Below are 14,612 nucleotides of genomic sequence, written 5' to 3'. Positions count from 1 at the left end.
TTATGAGGGGCAGATGGGGACTTGGACTTAGTCCCTTAACCCTTTCCTTAATTTTGGATGAGGGTGGTGGTGATGTAACACGACTTAACATGGATTACGAAAGCACTTCTCAGAAAACCACTGTTGAGGTTATGAGGAGTTGTTCTTCATCTTTTTTCTTCTTCTTGTGTTGTTTAATGGTGGATTACAGTCAGTTTAATGTTGTATAACCTCTCTCCTCTGATGTGCTTTATTTCATGAGCTATTCACAAGGTTTTATGGATAGCTCTCAAGGCCAGTGGTGAAATATCTCCGTTTAGAGGGAGATTGGCAGCTAAATGTTCACTTAAAATGTCAACAGTTTGATGTTGGGGGCTGTGCAATGTAGGGACACATGAAACACATGTGGCACAAGACAAATTTCTGTCGAGTCAACATAATGCACCCAGGACTCCATGTATGAAAATTCACCGTCAGTGTGGTAAATAGCTAAAGGATGCTGGTGACACTTACTACTGGTGGATAGCTAGCTTGAGTGGGAGGCATAGCCTAGATTAAACAGCTGACTTTTACCATTGTTGGTTACTTACAGACAACACTACGGGGTGATTCTATCAAACGTGAATAAACGTCCGGTTCGGATTAGCACTGTCTGACCGCTGTGTTGGGTCACTGTTCCACTTGGACTGAGGAAGACTGAAGACTGAACTGGTCTACCTTAATTTTTCTAGTCACTGGGGATGCTTAGTTTCAGATGAGGTCGCAAAAAAAAAAATGAGGCATGTCTATAAAACCAAGGTCTGTTTAACATGAAAGGAATGCATACAAGTTAGCCTTCTCCCTCAGGTGAAGGAAAAACATGTGTCTCATCCATTATCTGTTGGATCATCCATTTCAAGATCCTACAGAGTTCTGCAAGGTCAGGCACCCATCCACATTAGTGAGCTGCTCCAGCCTTATATCAGCAGAAGGTCACAGAGAGTCCCTGATCATTATTAGTTGTACCTCACTTTGTGTTTTTAAACCATAGAAGACAGTGCTTTAGTGGTTATGGCCTGTTAAACCTTGAGACCTGTTGATGCTATGTACGACTTTAAAAAGCAACTAAAGATTGACCCATTAGTTAAGCTTTCTTTACTTGTTTGGTGTTTTATCTCTTACTTTTTCTTTATGTCTGTTGTTTTGAAAGTGATAAGGTGTTGTATAAATGACCTGAACAACATGTCTTTAGTAATTTTACTACCTGAAGTAAAGCTCAGACTGATAATTCCTCCCAATACATATAAGGAGACTGTAATTGTCTTTATTTTGGTAGAAATGTTGCTCTGCTCCCTCCTTTGTTAAAGAGAGGCTATCTCACTGTGGATTGTTGGATCTTTCCTGCTCCAGTATAAGAGAAAAATTTAACTGAATTCATGAATTGACTTAATATACCTTGTGAGAGTTAAATAGTAGAGAATGACTTTAGTCAAGTAAATTACCAGAGAAAGTTATGTTGAAGCCCTCGTATGAAATGGAAAAGTCAGAGATGAATCTGAGCTGGGCTTTGAAGTTGCCATAGAGACCAGCATTGATGTTGCTAGGCAACTCGTTGCCGGTCAGGCGAGCCAGTGGTTGCAGGAAACTCCCGTTCTCGGTAACCAAGAGGTAGTCATGTTGATCCTCCAGATGGAAAGAATTGAACTGAAACTGGACTCCTATTAGAGAAACACACATAGTAGACAGATAACAGAGAGAGAGAATCTTTAGAAGTTTGTTTCATTCTCAACTCATCATTATAACCACAATAAAAAAAAAATCTGCATTGATGACATCAAGAACGGTTACAAAAAGCATAAAACAAGCCAACTTTTTTCTGAGTCATCACTATTGACAGTATAAAAAGTGGACAGAGCTTCTGGGTCTGAAAAGTGAAGCAGATGCAGAAGGGCCTCAAACCTGCATTCTCTCTAATGACCAGCAGAGAGCGATTTAACTGGTTTCAAAAATAAGTCCAATTATATGTAAGCTTATGTGAAAATTTAGTATCTCAATAAACAGTTTCCTAATGAGTTTATGGACTCAATCAAAAGTTCTTCTTAATGCAGCATGATGTTAATTTGTAAATTATGGTCCCATTGAGAGTAAAAAAGACAATAAAACAGGGTATGCTTTTAAAGGCATGACTAAGTTCTGATTGACAAGTTGCTACTACTCCATTTCCTTGTGTTCTCAGTCGGATCCAATCAGAATAGAGGTGTTACAATGCATATCCTCCCAAACTCCACAATCGTGTCCCAAATAGTGTGGTAGTAGAATTTATTTTTTTTTTCATTTATCTACTCTGGTGCTGCGACTACTCTTACTAGATGTGCTTTCAAGAAGATAGGAGATTATGTTGTTATTCTTTGAGGGGCTGAAAGGGAAATGGCTTAGTCTTAGCTAAGAAAAGCATCAAATGCGTGGACAATAACAACAAAGCTTTTTGCCAACTGGTTGAATGTTTAACTGAATGAGTGGCTATCTTCTGAGCAAAACGCCAGAATTGGAAAAAAATGAAAAATAGCCAGTTGAAACTAGGTCTTTACTTTATCTTGAAACTACTATAAAAAAGATGGATGCTGTTGCCTTCTTGTGATGCGGTTTGTTGGCCTCCTGTATTGTAATTACAATAATTCCAAGCTTGAGGCTTCAAAACAGTAGTCCACTATTTATCAAACAGTCTATGGTTTAAAACCAACTTCTCTTCATACTTGCTCTGACTAAAGCCACAAATATAAAAGGGAATATAAATACGCTGCTCTGAATATGCTGTGGAACATCAAAAAACACCACTGCAATGTAATGTAAGTTTGTGGTTACACTACAGCAGTAGCTGCACTACACTTGTCTGTGTTACTTGCTGCTGTCTCTCACTCTGTCTATCTCTATTAAGGAGTGTGAATCTGTGTGCGTCTCTTGCCTTTCCCGTGGCTGACTTCAACAGTCCAGGTACAGTTGAGAGATGAAGGGTAGCTGTCTGGATAGCCGGGACTAAGGATGGTTCCCCAGGGACCTCTAACATCTCCGCCACATAGAGCTGGATAGATTGAGAGAGACAGAGTGAGAAAGAGAGCGAGGCAAAGAGAAGGAGAGATGTGCAGACACAGGGGACAGAGGCAGAGAGAAGGTTAGCATCGGTCTGTTGATTGCTAAAACAGATAATGTTTCCCCTGTGGACCTTTAATAGCGCTTGTATTAGTAAACACATGCACACATACCCACACACAAACGCTATGAGGGAGGGAGGCAGACACAGAGAGATCCTCTAAAACTTGTGGGTAGAAAGGTCTGCATGCACTGACAGCTGCAAAATTTGTGTTTTCCTGATTTATTCCTCCCACTGTTGCAAAAATAATGACATAAATAATGTAAAATCCACCACACTGGAATTATAAATAATGGATTATTTGCTGTTGATATAGTTTAATGTCCCTGAAACTAACCATTGCCTGACAGTGATTAACTGCGCGGGTGAATCTAGTCATTCCTCATATATGTTGACAGTGCATAATAATGCTAAGAGATTAACTAAAAACTGTTTCAAGAAAAGTATACGTTTAATTTACAGTATTTCAATTATTCAAGCCTGTTTGTTTTGAGTTGTTTCACTTTGCTAGGATGTGTTGCACATAAAAGAAAGCTCTTCAACACATCTGTTGGAGGTGACAGTATGTGGGAGCAATGACGACAGTGACCACAGTCGCCTGCATGTTGAAAGTGTGACGCGTCGGCGCAATTAGTGTGGCACGCTGGGATTCAGAGAAGCTTTCTATGGACCTCTAAAAGCACTTTCACATGTAGACACAATCTGTAGGTGCTAACAGATGGAGCATAAATAGTTCATGTACTAAATGATAATGCCTCTCTCTAGCGGAACAGAGAGGCTTATCCATAATTAGCTCAACCTTTAAGAGCCATGCTACTAATTAAGTATCTTCCATATTTCAGTGACTTATTGCAAGTTCCAGTATGCCCTTATGTTACCAATCACGATCAAACTTTCGATGCAACTTTGCAAATACAAATTTGGACTTTTATGTTGTCTGGTGTTGTGTGTTTGGAATTGAAGTCTATGCTGGTTTTCAGCATAAATAGCAATAGAAGTTAGAAGATATTGGAGTAATTGGCGTCACTGGCTTAAATGCAGTCGCTTATTATATAACGAGTGACCGTCTGGACAATAAGTGTACTCTCATCTACTGAGAAGTGCGAAAGAATTGGAACCTATTTGCAAGATTTTGTTGCTTTGGGATGCACAGTCTCTGAGCTCCGAATTGTTATGAGGCAGAAAAATGCTACATGAAACTAAAATTAACTCTAAATTCTAAAGAATACTATTATTTAACCTTACATTAATGCTGTGCAATAGCTGCATAGTGTGCAAGAACCGGAAAATGTCTTTTGTTTCTGAATATTTTTTTTCTGTTAATACAGTTTCATTTCAAGTATCAGAGCAGTGATATTACGAGCAGTGAAGCAGTGCAAATGTTTCTTAGTGACTACTCAAAATGTTTTCAACCTCTCAGTACGGCCTCGGGATGACCCCGCGAGTTCTGCTCACGGTTCAGCTGTGCACATTGTCATGCAGTAGGAGACCAGTGCTCGCAGAGAGATGCTCAGAGTTGAGACCCACTCCTCCGAAAAGCTTTAGGAAAATCTGTTGCTCATTCTATGCATACTAATGCATGCATGTGTTGCAAGGTGCTTCATTTCTGCTCGCTCCAGCTGGTTCATCTTATAACTGGTCGACTGGCCTGTCATTTTCTCTTACAATAAACCTATAAAATGCCATAACATTACCTCAAAAGTGCAACGGTCGCAGAGCACTGGGGAGAAGGTCAAACCTGAAAGTTCTGCTGAAGTTTCCTTGAGCAGGGAAACTAACCAGTTTACTGGAAGCAGAGAACCACCAATTCTGAGAACTGCAGCGCACACTACAATCTGTGCAGAGTCTCTGCAAGGGTGACCACTGATACAACCGCATAATACAGGCAAGTCAGACACTGACAGTGTGCTCAAACCACAATAGGGCATCAGTATCTCCACTCTCAACCACTGCTGTTTTTACAACATCAGCACCCCCAAAACAAGGGCGAGGAGTCAGAATGTTTCCAAACAAGTAGACAGATGCAAGCAGGGATGCACACATACACACTGTATACACACTCACACACACACATCGCTATTAATTATTAATACTTTTCTGCCAGGAAGCTCTTAATGTTGAATGCTGAGCTATGTGAGAAGTTTGAAACACTGCATTGTATCGCAATAGCTGCCAGTTTCTCTCTCTCCATCTCCTCCTCTATCTCGTTCTCACTATTTTTCTTTAAGATTTCCTTTCATCTTGCCTTTTCCTCCACCTTTACCTGTTGGATGGTCTTTCTATCCATTCTCTCTTTCATTTGAATGAAGCTGGGTCGAGTGGTTCCACAAAAACAGAGACCTTTGGATTTCATTAAGGTTTTACAAAGTAACTGGATTAATATTTTGATTAATTTAAATTCATATAATCAGGAAAGGAATCTGGTTTATCATGGTCATGCTTTAGCATTAATATTCAGTACACTATTTTGGTTCAAAATCTAGAAATCTTCGGTTTGAGCAACAATTCGATTCCCTGCAACATTTTCCTGGGCTGAGTCGGCTGCCTTTGGCGCAGTCTTGCTTATACTAGCTGTCAATCATCAGCGGAGACCATTTCTTACCAACCGCGGCAGCAAATAGTCCCTATACTTTTATGTTTACATATTGTGTAAACACAGTCTAATGGCATTCAGCCTGTAGATTTCAGGCGGCGTGCTTTGATGTTTATATGCTCAAACTGCCTCCTAGGAGGAAACCACTGCCAGTCCCGGGAACTGTGCAATTCAAATGTGGTTAACAAGCGAATGAGCCAACAAGCTGAACCGAGCAAGCCGCCACAAAACTGATGCAGCAGTGCCGCATCTCTCCTTCCTCCCTCCTCTCCTGCTCGCCCCATGATTGGAATGAGAGAGGGAGAGAGAGAGAATGAGAGCATCAGCGCCCCCCAAACACTCCTTGATTTGCGAGAGAAGAGAGAGGAGGTGACAGCCAACACAGGCTCTCGTCAACCTTACCTCAAACCTTCCTGTGTTCACGGTTCACACAGGAGAGGAGGTGACAGGAGGCACGTGGATAAAGGTGCACTCACACACACACACTCTCTTTCTCTCTCTCTCTCTCTCACACACACACACACACACACACACACACACACACACACACACACTGTACATGCCCACAGATCTCTAATCTTCTCCTCAAATCATCCCCTATCAGCCACAGCAGCCTTCACTGCAAATTGCCCCTGCGTACACGTGCGCGTGTGTGTATGTGAGTCAACCAGTGGTTTTGTCGCAGAACAACATGTTCTATGTGACTCAGCTCCCCATAAGGGGATGGTAGGCTCCACTGCTGATCTTTTTCTTTTTTAATGGATCAACTAGATAATCTTTTTCGGGTCAAGTCTCAAAACAGTAATTTCTTACTTTTCATTTTAAAAAACTGTCACTTAATGTATTATTTGGTAAGAAGGAATGTGATTTTTGAGATATGGGCACTTTACTTTGGAACAACACTTTTGTACCATAAATAACATTTCAACGCACAATTATTGGCAGCAGAGTTAACTTGACCTTGTGTCATGTCATGTCAGTTTGCGCACCCACACGGCACATTGGGCAGATTGCCTCTGCACCAACATCTAAATGAAATGTTGTGTTGCACAGAATGTGCACAATGCAAGGTATTTACCGTCACATGTGGGTAAGGGGTGGCTCCACCAGTGGTTCTTCTCACACACTAGCGGCTCCTCATGGCTGAGTCTGTAGCCAGAATCACAGCCGAATGATACTGTGGACCCGATGGAGAAATCCTGCCCATATCGAATACCATTGACGGGGATACCAGGGTCCAGGCATGAGTAGCTATCGACTGCAACACCTGGAGAAAAAAAATAAAAATAAAATTAGATGTCTAAATGGTTTGTAAAACGATGAAGACTACACTTCTCCTTTAGTTTTGCTGATCTGCATATTCTAAAACTCACAGATGGTTTGAATCTCCACATAAAGCGTCATGCTGTGCAGCCATGGTTGTTTGTTTTTCACAGGTAGCTAATGACTGCATGTGAGGCTGGCTCGTGTCTGGTGGGCTACTAGTGTAATGTTGTGCCCTGACAACCAGAACACCTACTGTTTTGTTTGTTCTGTTATGTTATGTGCATAAAGTTCATGTGTATTACTCCGATCTATAGAAGGTGTAGCATTGAGGGCAATATATTAAAGCTAGCTTTGTGTCTGTGAATGCAGAATCAGTGCAGAGTACAAGCCGAACAACTTAAAGCCTTTTGAATAGAAAAGTCTGTAACATCAGATATGGCGGTTCGAGGACGCATATCTCGGCCCTTTCCACCTGAGAGGCAACTGTCTGCTTTATGACAGACGAATCTAGAAACATATCAGCCAATCGTGTTGTTGCACCGAAACCAGTGCACAGTTGAGATTCATGACAGTTTAAACCGATTTGGTGAACGTACAGATGGATTTTGAATAAGCATGGAAGAGGAGGATATCACGCTAATGGACAGGATTACCAAGGATGATGATGTAATTCAAACATCAGACATTAAACACCCAATTTTTGTACTTTGGAATGAGTTATCAAAGAGTTCTGTGAAATCATGCTCATGTACAGTAGAAGCATAAACTTTAAGATATGCATGTTTAAAACCATACTTTGGGACAAAGTCAGCTAACTTGAGAAGTGATTTTTTTTTTTTTTAAACCAGGTACAGGGCTCATAAAGTATCTACAGTATGGACATAGGTATATGCATTGTGAGAGCATTACAGTGCCGATGAGTAGTGTGGCTGTAATCCATATGCATAAACATGATGTTTTTGTTTGCTGACTTACTTTCATACAGTATCTTGAAGCCAGCATTTGATCGGCTGTTGTCGGTGGTAAACAGCAAATAAAGAAAGTTGCTGCTGCTGAACAGGAACTGGGGAACCTGGGTGCCATTAAAGGAGCCAACCAGTGGAGACAGGAGGTTTGGCCCATCATGGATCTCCAGAAAGTCATAGCCTAGCTCTGTCTGGAACCTGAGAGACAACAATGTCAGAACGTCACAACGCTGCTAATTGTTGTTTTAAAAGTTTTGGAGTAAAAGCCTTCGCATTTAATTTAAAACAATAAGAAAAAACAAAAATGGGAAAAGCTTCAAGCTTATGTTCTTTGCATAATGCTAGATCTGTCTGATAGTTCATTAAAGTGAGAGTTTGTCAAGGCAACACAAAGATAAAGCTTTTGTTGCAGTATATTTCTTCGAGGTGCATTAATTACAGTAAAGGTTCACGAGTTCACTCCAGGGTTGAATGACTTTGGCTGCCAATTAGTCTCTAAAACCTGCAAAATTTATATTATAAACCTTTACAAAAATTACTTTTCATTTTAGATGATCACAGCCATGAAAATCATACTTTCTGTACACGTTTGTTTAATTGAGTTAACAGGAAAAAAATTAACAGGTCCAGTCTGTCAAGCCCTCTTAAAGTTGTTGAGGCAATATTGTTAAATGCACTTTACAATGAAATAAAGTTGAAACAGAAAGTCAAACCAATGAAAAATGATTTCAGGGATCCTCTCAAAGTCTTGCTTCTATCACCACTTCACAGCTCAGAGAACACATATCATAAACCAAAATATTACCAGCCTCCCTGATCAATATACATCTTCCAATATTAATTATACAGCCTATGAAATTTAGGAGATCATTAATTCTCAGTGAGGACCCATAAACATTAAGTCCTGTAAATCTTTTTGCTTGTCAGAAGTAACTGATGGCAGTCCTGATGAATCTGTACAGTTCTGTCCATTCAGAGCTCTGAGAGACTCTGCAATATGCAGAATGAAAGAGTTATGCCACCCACCTGTCAAATGTGATTTTGATGGAGCGTCCTGGTTCTGATTCAATCACCCACTCACAGCTGAGGGAATCTTTGTAGTAACCAGGCCACCCAGGAGACAGAATCACTCCATTTGGGGCTGAATAGTGGCCTCCACACGGGGCTGGAGGAGGACAGAGGACAGAAAGAGGGAATTTCAGGTGAAAGGATGTTGATGTGTGTGAGCAAGACCTTATTATAGATTGCATTATGTAGTTTAGGCTGCTGAATGAGCTCCATTAGTAGCTGACATGTACATGTAGACAACGTGAATACATGTTTGATTCAGTTTAAATTAATGTCTGGAAGTTGGTTTGCTGCAGCTGTAAGTTGGCTGATGAGGCATTGAATTTAACAAACATACTCTGATTTCACTATCAAACAACAACAGACCATAATTTCACAGTTACTTTGGATAACTAGCTTTAGTCGTACTGGAGACCTTATCACCAACATGTCATTGAAATTATTTCATTTGTTTAAACCTACGTTAAATAATTTTTTTTCCCTGCCACTTGAGCGCAATGCGCAAAGTTGTAAATACAACACTGACAGATACTGCAAACATAATAGCAAACTGCGGCCCATTCAGACATCCAGTAGACATGGAATAACATAAGTGTTGTTTTGGCAACCTGATAAATCTAACTACAATATTAACTCTTTTCGCTCAGATTTGGTCTCTTCCAACTGATGAGGGAAAATAAACTGGCTCTTTAGTTGCTAAAATGCCGCATTATATACACATCAGGTTGTGTTGAGTGGGTTCATTAGAGCTTTTTTCGCTGAAAAACAGCTGCCTGTCACTGTTGGAAATGATGCTGATGAGAGTGAAACACTGCAGTCTGTAAAACCAAAAAAAATGAGCTCAAAGAAGCTAAAACTCCAAGCTCCATGACAACAACAGAATTCTTCCACATTACAACCAATAACATGATCCACTGTTAATGTAAAATATTAATATGAAAGCTTTGAACATAAAAATAACTGAAATAACTTCATATGAAACAATCAGGTCAGACACAGACCCTGGTGTTCACACTTGCGCATCATTAGATCAAGCATGTTCATAAAATATACAGATGAACTGCGAGCTCTAGTTTTCTCCTTCATTGTTAAAGAGAAACATTTAACTGCACTCCACATGATTTAAAGATGGCATTAAATGCAAAACAACACATTTAAAATCACAGGAACAAGAACAGTCAAGCATATTTCTAATCATCATCCGAAACCGTGATGAGAGATCTTAGCAGAATGTTAACTGTGATCACAAGGTTACATTAGCCAGGAGCCATTCTGTTCCAGTCTTCTTTTAAATGTGATCTCATTTAAAGTTTAACTTTGTGTCTGAAGTCAATTTGTTCTGGTCTGTACCTGCTGAATTCAATTGAGCTGATTTTCCCTTCAAGTAGTTATAGATACAAATTAGTTACAAAGGATCTGTGGGACAATATTTTTTTCCTTGAGCCCAATTAACACAAGCTTCTTTGTACCACGGCGTTATCAACAGAGGCTGTGTTAGAAATATCTTAAGTTAATTACATCTTCTGTTCAGCAAAAACGCTTCCTCTGGTTCCATCTGAGATGAACAGGGAAAATTTACAGTTGAATTTTTCCATACTTTCTTACAAGGTGTTGATTATAGTATGTGCTGCACATCACCTTATCAAGTTGTTATACTCAATATAATCAATATATAGTGTGAAATGGATATGGTAATATTGTATGGAAAAACATCAATAATAAGAAGATCTCACTTGACTTTTCATGGAAGTAGTCATGGTTTGTGACTTTAATTCATAGTAGTAAGATAATTATATCCAACACATTCATGAATGTGTCACTAACATTTGAGTTAAATGTCATCTGAACCAACTTTTTTCCATGTTTCAAGAAAGGGCTTTATATCTTTCAGTACAAAAACAGTCAGAGTATTTGTAAGCCTGTAGCATGTCACGGTGTATTAATAATTATTTCCCTGGGTGTTCAGGTTAGCTTGCCACCTCCGTATTTCTTTTGTGATGAGCTGACAGCATATATTTCCCACCTCCTGCGCCTCACTGCTGTAGTTATGATGATATCTTGGATGACATATTGTTCCAGAGTTAATACTGTAATCAACAATCTAGTCAATATTTACCTTCACATTTAGGAATAGGCCCACTCCACATGACTTTCCCTCGTTCTAACTGACAGGAAATGGTCTCGGCTCCCTGGGTTTTGATGAAACCGTCCTCGCAGACCACAGAGATGGAGCTGCCAAGCTGGAAACTGTCTCCAAAACGACGAGCGTTGATGGGAATGCCAGGGTCTGGGCACTCATTATGGCCAAATGCTGGAGTAAAAAGTTACAAGCAGACACAGATACGATGAGGAGGATATTGGAGACCAGGCGCTCACAGAGAAAGAGAGAGACACATACACGAGGAATGTTATTAAGGAGTATGAGACCAGTACTTAACGGGCGCTCACAGGCTACATATTGCTCATGATTTTTGATTACATTTTTGAGAACCAATTCTATAGAAATATGGCCGCAACGTGACATCTTTGAGTGTTTAGTCCTGGCTCAGAAAATGTCTACACATTTCTCCTGTAATCTGTCTATTTCATATCCCTGCTCTGCCTATATGCTATATCTTTATTCAGATGCCCATTTTTCATGCTGCAGTGTATTTGGCTTGGACGGCAGCAATGTAACGTCTGATAAAACTCATGTGAGCATATCTGCTTGGGGACACAGTCTGGCTCATGAGATTTGAAGGCTGTAAAGTCCATCCTAAAAAAAAATTCCCATGTTTTGCGGGCTGAAGCAATTCGCCGTGATCAGCTGATGGAAAGATTTAAAAATGACAAATGAAGTGACCCAAAAATATATTTTGAAAAAAAAAAAAAATAATGTCTGAAATACACAGAATAGTGTGAGCTGGAATCACACTGTGAGGAAATGTGTGAACAGAACACTTCAACATTTTGGGAAATGTGTCTGTTTGCTATCAAACCGGCCGTCAGGAAGATCAATATCAATTTCCATCTTTGTTTGTCTGGTATAGAGACGTGTTTAGCCTAAATTAGCTCAAAGACTGCAGGCAGGGCCAAACAGTCACCACCATCAAATATGAACAAATATTCCTTCCAACAAATGCCAAACTATCTTATTTTTCTGTACATGTTGTATCCTGTTATCTAGCAAGCTAGTCGTCAATACATCTGAGAGTCCCGTGGGGTTTGATCTATTGCAAAAGTTTGCACAGCTGACAACTTTACAATGAAGATAGAACTTCTGAGATGTTAACTGCTCCTAAAAAACACTCTCGGTTTCTATTTTGACATGGGTTAAAGAAACAAGGTGTGATGTTTAAAAAAAAGGCAATGTGGGAGTTTTTGGAGGGTGTATTGTTTCCCTTCTGACAGAACTAGGCTTCTGCTCGCTTCTCGTCTTTGTGCTAAGCAGGGCTAAACGCAGCCTGGACCTCTCTCTTTGCTGGACGCACACAGATAAAAATGATATCAATCTTCTCATTTGACTCTGGGTACGACAACAAACAAGCCAAAAATTGTTCCTTTAATACCTTCCGTGCCTTATTTTCCTCTTTGTTCTGCAACCTGCACCTCTATTCTTAGCTGGCCACATGATCCCTCTTGGATCAACTTGGTTTGTCTTTTCCGGAGCAACTATTTGTGCTGTTGAAGCCTCCAGTCAGATCTAACTTTCAGTGAATTAAAAGAGCATCTAACATCCAATATTTGAGGGGTAAAAAATAGCAGCTGCTCTTTTGAAGTGATTATTGTGATGAAAATTGAGAAGAACACAGCTGAAAGTTTTCAAGTATGGATAGATGCACTGTTTCAGAATAAAACCACCTCGCATTTAATACAATCGCTACAAGTCAAGGCTGAAAGTCATGCATAAAATTCATATACAGTCATATCAGAAGTGTTGTTTTATAGCCCCACAAGAACAGAGCACAGAGCAATGCCTCAGCCTCTCCTGCATTATTCTGCTGCAAATAAAATGAGTAAGACTGTAAATGATCATCTTTTCCCTGCCATAACCATGTATCAAACTCACGGTTTAAACCCAGATTCTGGTCATTTGTGGTATAATATCAATAGACATTGGTCATTCCTCTGTATTTGAATAGCAAAGTATAATAAAATCATATATAAAAAAATGACATACTGCTGTATGTGATATTAAATCCTCGTCCTGACATGGAGTGATCAGCCTGAAACTCCAGCCTCAGTGTATTAGTATTGGATGTCAGATGGGAAGGACTCTCAGCGCCGGAGAACCTCCCAATGACGAGGGCATCGTTTGTCTCGCCATCTTTGACCGTTAGAGAATCATAGGGGGCCTCGAGGTCGAAGTCATTAAATGCCAAGTGGATTCTGGAGCCCGGATCGGATTGGATGAGCCAGACGCAGTTCATGTTGTTCCCGTAGCCTTCTGGGTAATCTGGGGAGAGGACGGTTCCTGAGGGAGCTGTGAAGTTGGACATGCAAGGGACTGTGGGAGGAAGAGTAGTAAAAGATAGAGACAGACAGACAAACAGAGAGTGGTGAGAAATTCAAATTTAGGAAAGGAAAGTGACGGAAGGAAGAGAGAAACAGAGAGAGAAATTTTCTGTTAAATATTCATTGCCACAGCATCATCGGTCATCATCCGCTTCAGGCCATAATAAACTCTGTACTGTCACCATGGTGACAGGTCTGACTGAAAGTTATCAACATCACAGCAGAGGACACGCACCTCTGCAGTCATATCTTTAGTTCCTAGAAATGATTTTTCATACTTACATATGCATATGGGGATGTTTGCTGACCACTGATTGTTGTCTTGGCATGAGATCGTTCTCTCTCCAATCAGCTCGAAGCCAAACTGGCACTCAAACCTCAAGATTCCTCCGTTTGAGAAGCTGTCCCCCTCTCTTATTCCATAGAGAGGAGTTCCAGGGTCCCCACAACTCTCTTTGTCTATTTCTGTGAAGACATTTAACATCTGAGTGTTATTTCTCTGTGTCACAGACCTCCTGATGTCCTAAGAAAATCAAAACATGCATCAATAAATCTAACATGTTCTTGGACAAGTTCCTTCATTAACATGAGCATTTTTTAAAACCAATCCCACATATACAATGTTGTGCTGCCATAAAGAGCAAAATCTGTATTAATCTGCCGCAGAGAATAGTACCCAACAATGTAGAATTAACTCCTGTTTTCTAAAAAGTACAGCTGGTTTAATTCTTTAAAAATATAAATGAATAAATGAAAGTGTATATATTTATGACTCATTTAAAGATTTATATCAGCAGCAGGAATCAGAGGGCTTGGGGCTGTGAGTCACAGTTTGGCCAGGCAAATGAAAGTATTCTTGGTTTTGAGGTTAGTTTTTTTCATAGTTTTTAATTTTAATTTTTCTTTTTTACCCAAAGACAAAAAAAGTTGTCTGCCTTATCCATGGATCTTGACCGCACCTAATTAGCGAGCTAATTCAGTGCATAGATATCACTTGATACATAATTTCTGACATACAGGGGGATAGGCAAAATAATTTTAAAACTGCATTGAATAAAACCAATTAGGCAGCTTTTTTCCACCACTAACAACAATTGCATGTTTGTTTTTTTAACAGTTA

At 39.9% G+C, this 14,612-nt stretch overlaps 1 protein-coding gene across 1 annotated transcript in view; it reads right to left on the bottom strand.

Moving 5' to 3' along the window:
* LOC140993902 (CUB and sushi domain-containing protein 3-like) overlaps positions 1-14,612 on the bottom strand; it is a 348,249-nt gene that overhangs the window by 74,317 nt on the left and 259,320 nt on the right. The window contains exons 13-20 of the mRNA XM_073463463.1: positions 13,775-13,957; positions 13,158-13,484; positions 11,115-11,309; positions 8,957-9,095; positions 7,941-8,128; positions 6,778-6,966; positions 2,921-3,037; positions 1,461-1,676 (exon numbers count right to left, since the gene is read on the bottom strand). Of these exons, the coding sequence (XP_073319564.1) occupies positions 1,461-1,676; positions 2,921-3,037; positions 6,778-6,966; positions 7,941-8,128; positions 8,957-9,095; positions 11,115-11,309; positions 13,158-13,484; positions 13,775-13,957 (1,554 nt within the window). The remainder of the gene's footprint in view (positions 1-1,460; positions 1,677-2,920; positions 3,038-6,777; positions 6,967-7,940; positions 8,129-8,956; positions 9,096-11,114; positions 11,310-13,157; positions 13,485-13,774; positions 13,958-14,612) is intronic.

The sequence above is a fragment of the Pagrus major genome, chromosome 3 (assembly GCF_040436345.1).
Source record: "Pagrus major chromosome 3, Pma_NU_1.0".
Taxonomy (NCBI): Eukaryota; Metazoa; Chordata; class Actinopteri; order Spariformes; family Sparidae; genus Pagrus; species Pagrus major.
The sequence above is the reverse complement of the archived record's forward strand: the minus strand, read 5'-3'. Positions and strand labels throughout refer to the sequence as shown.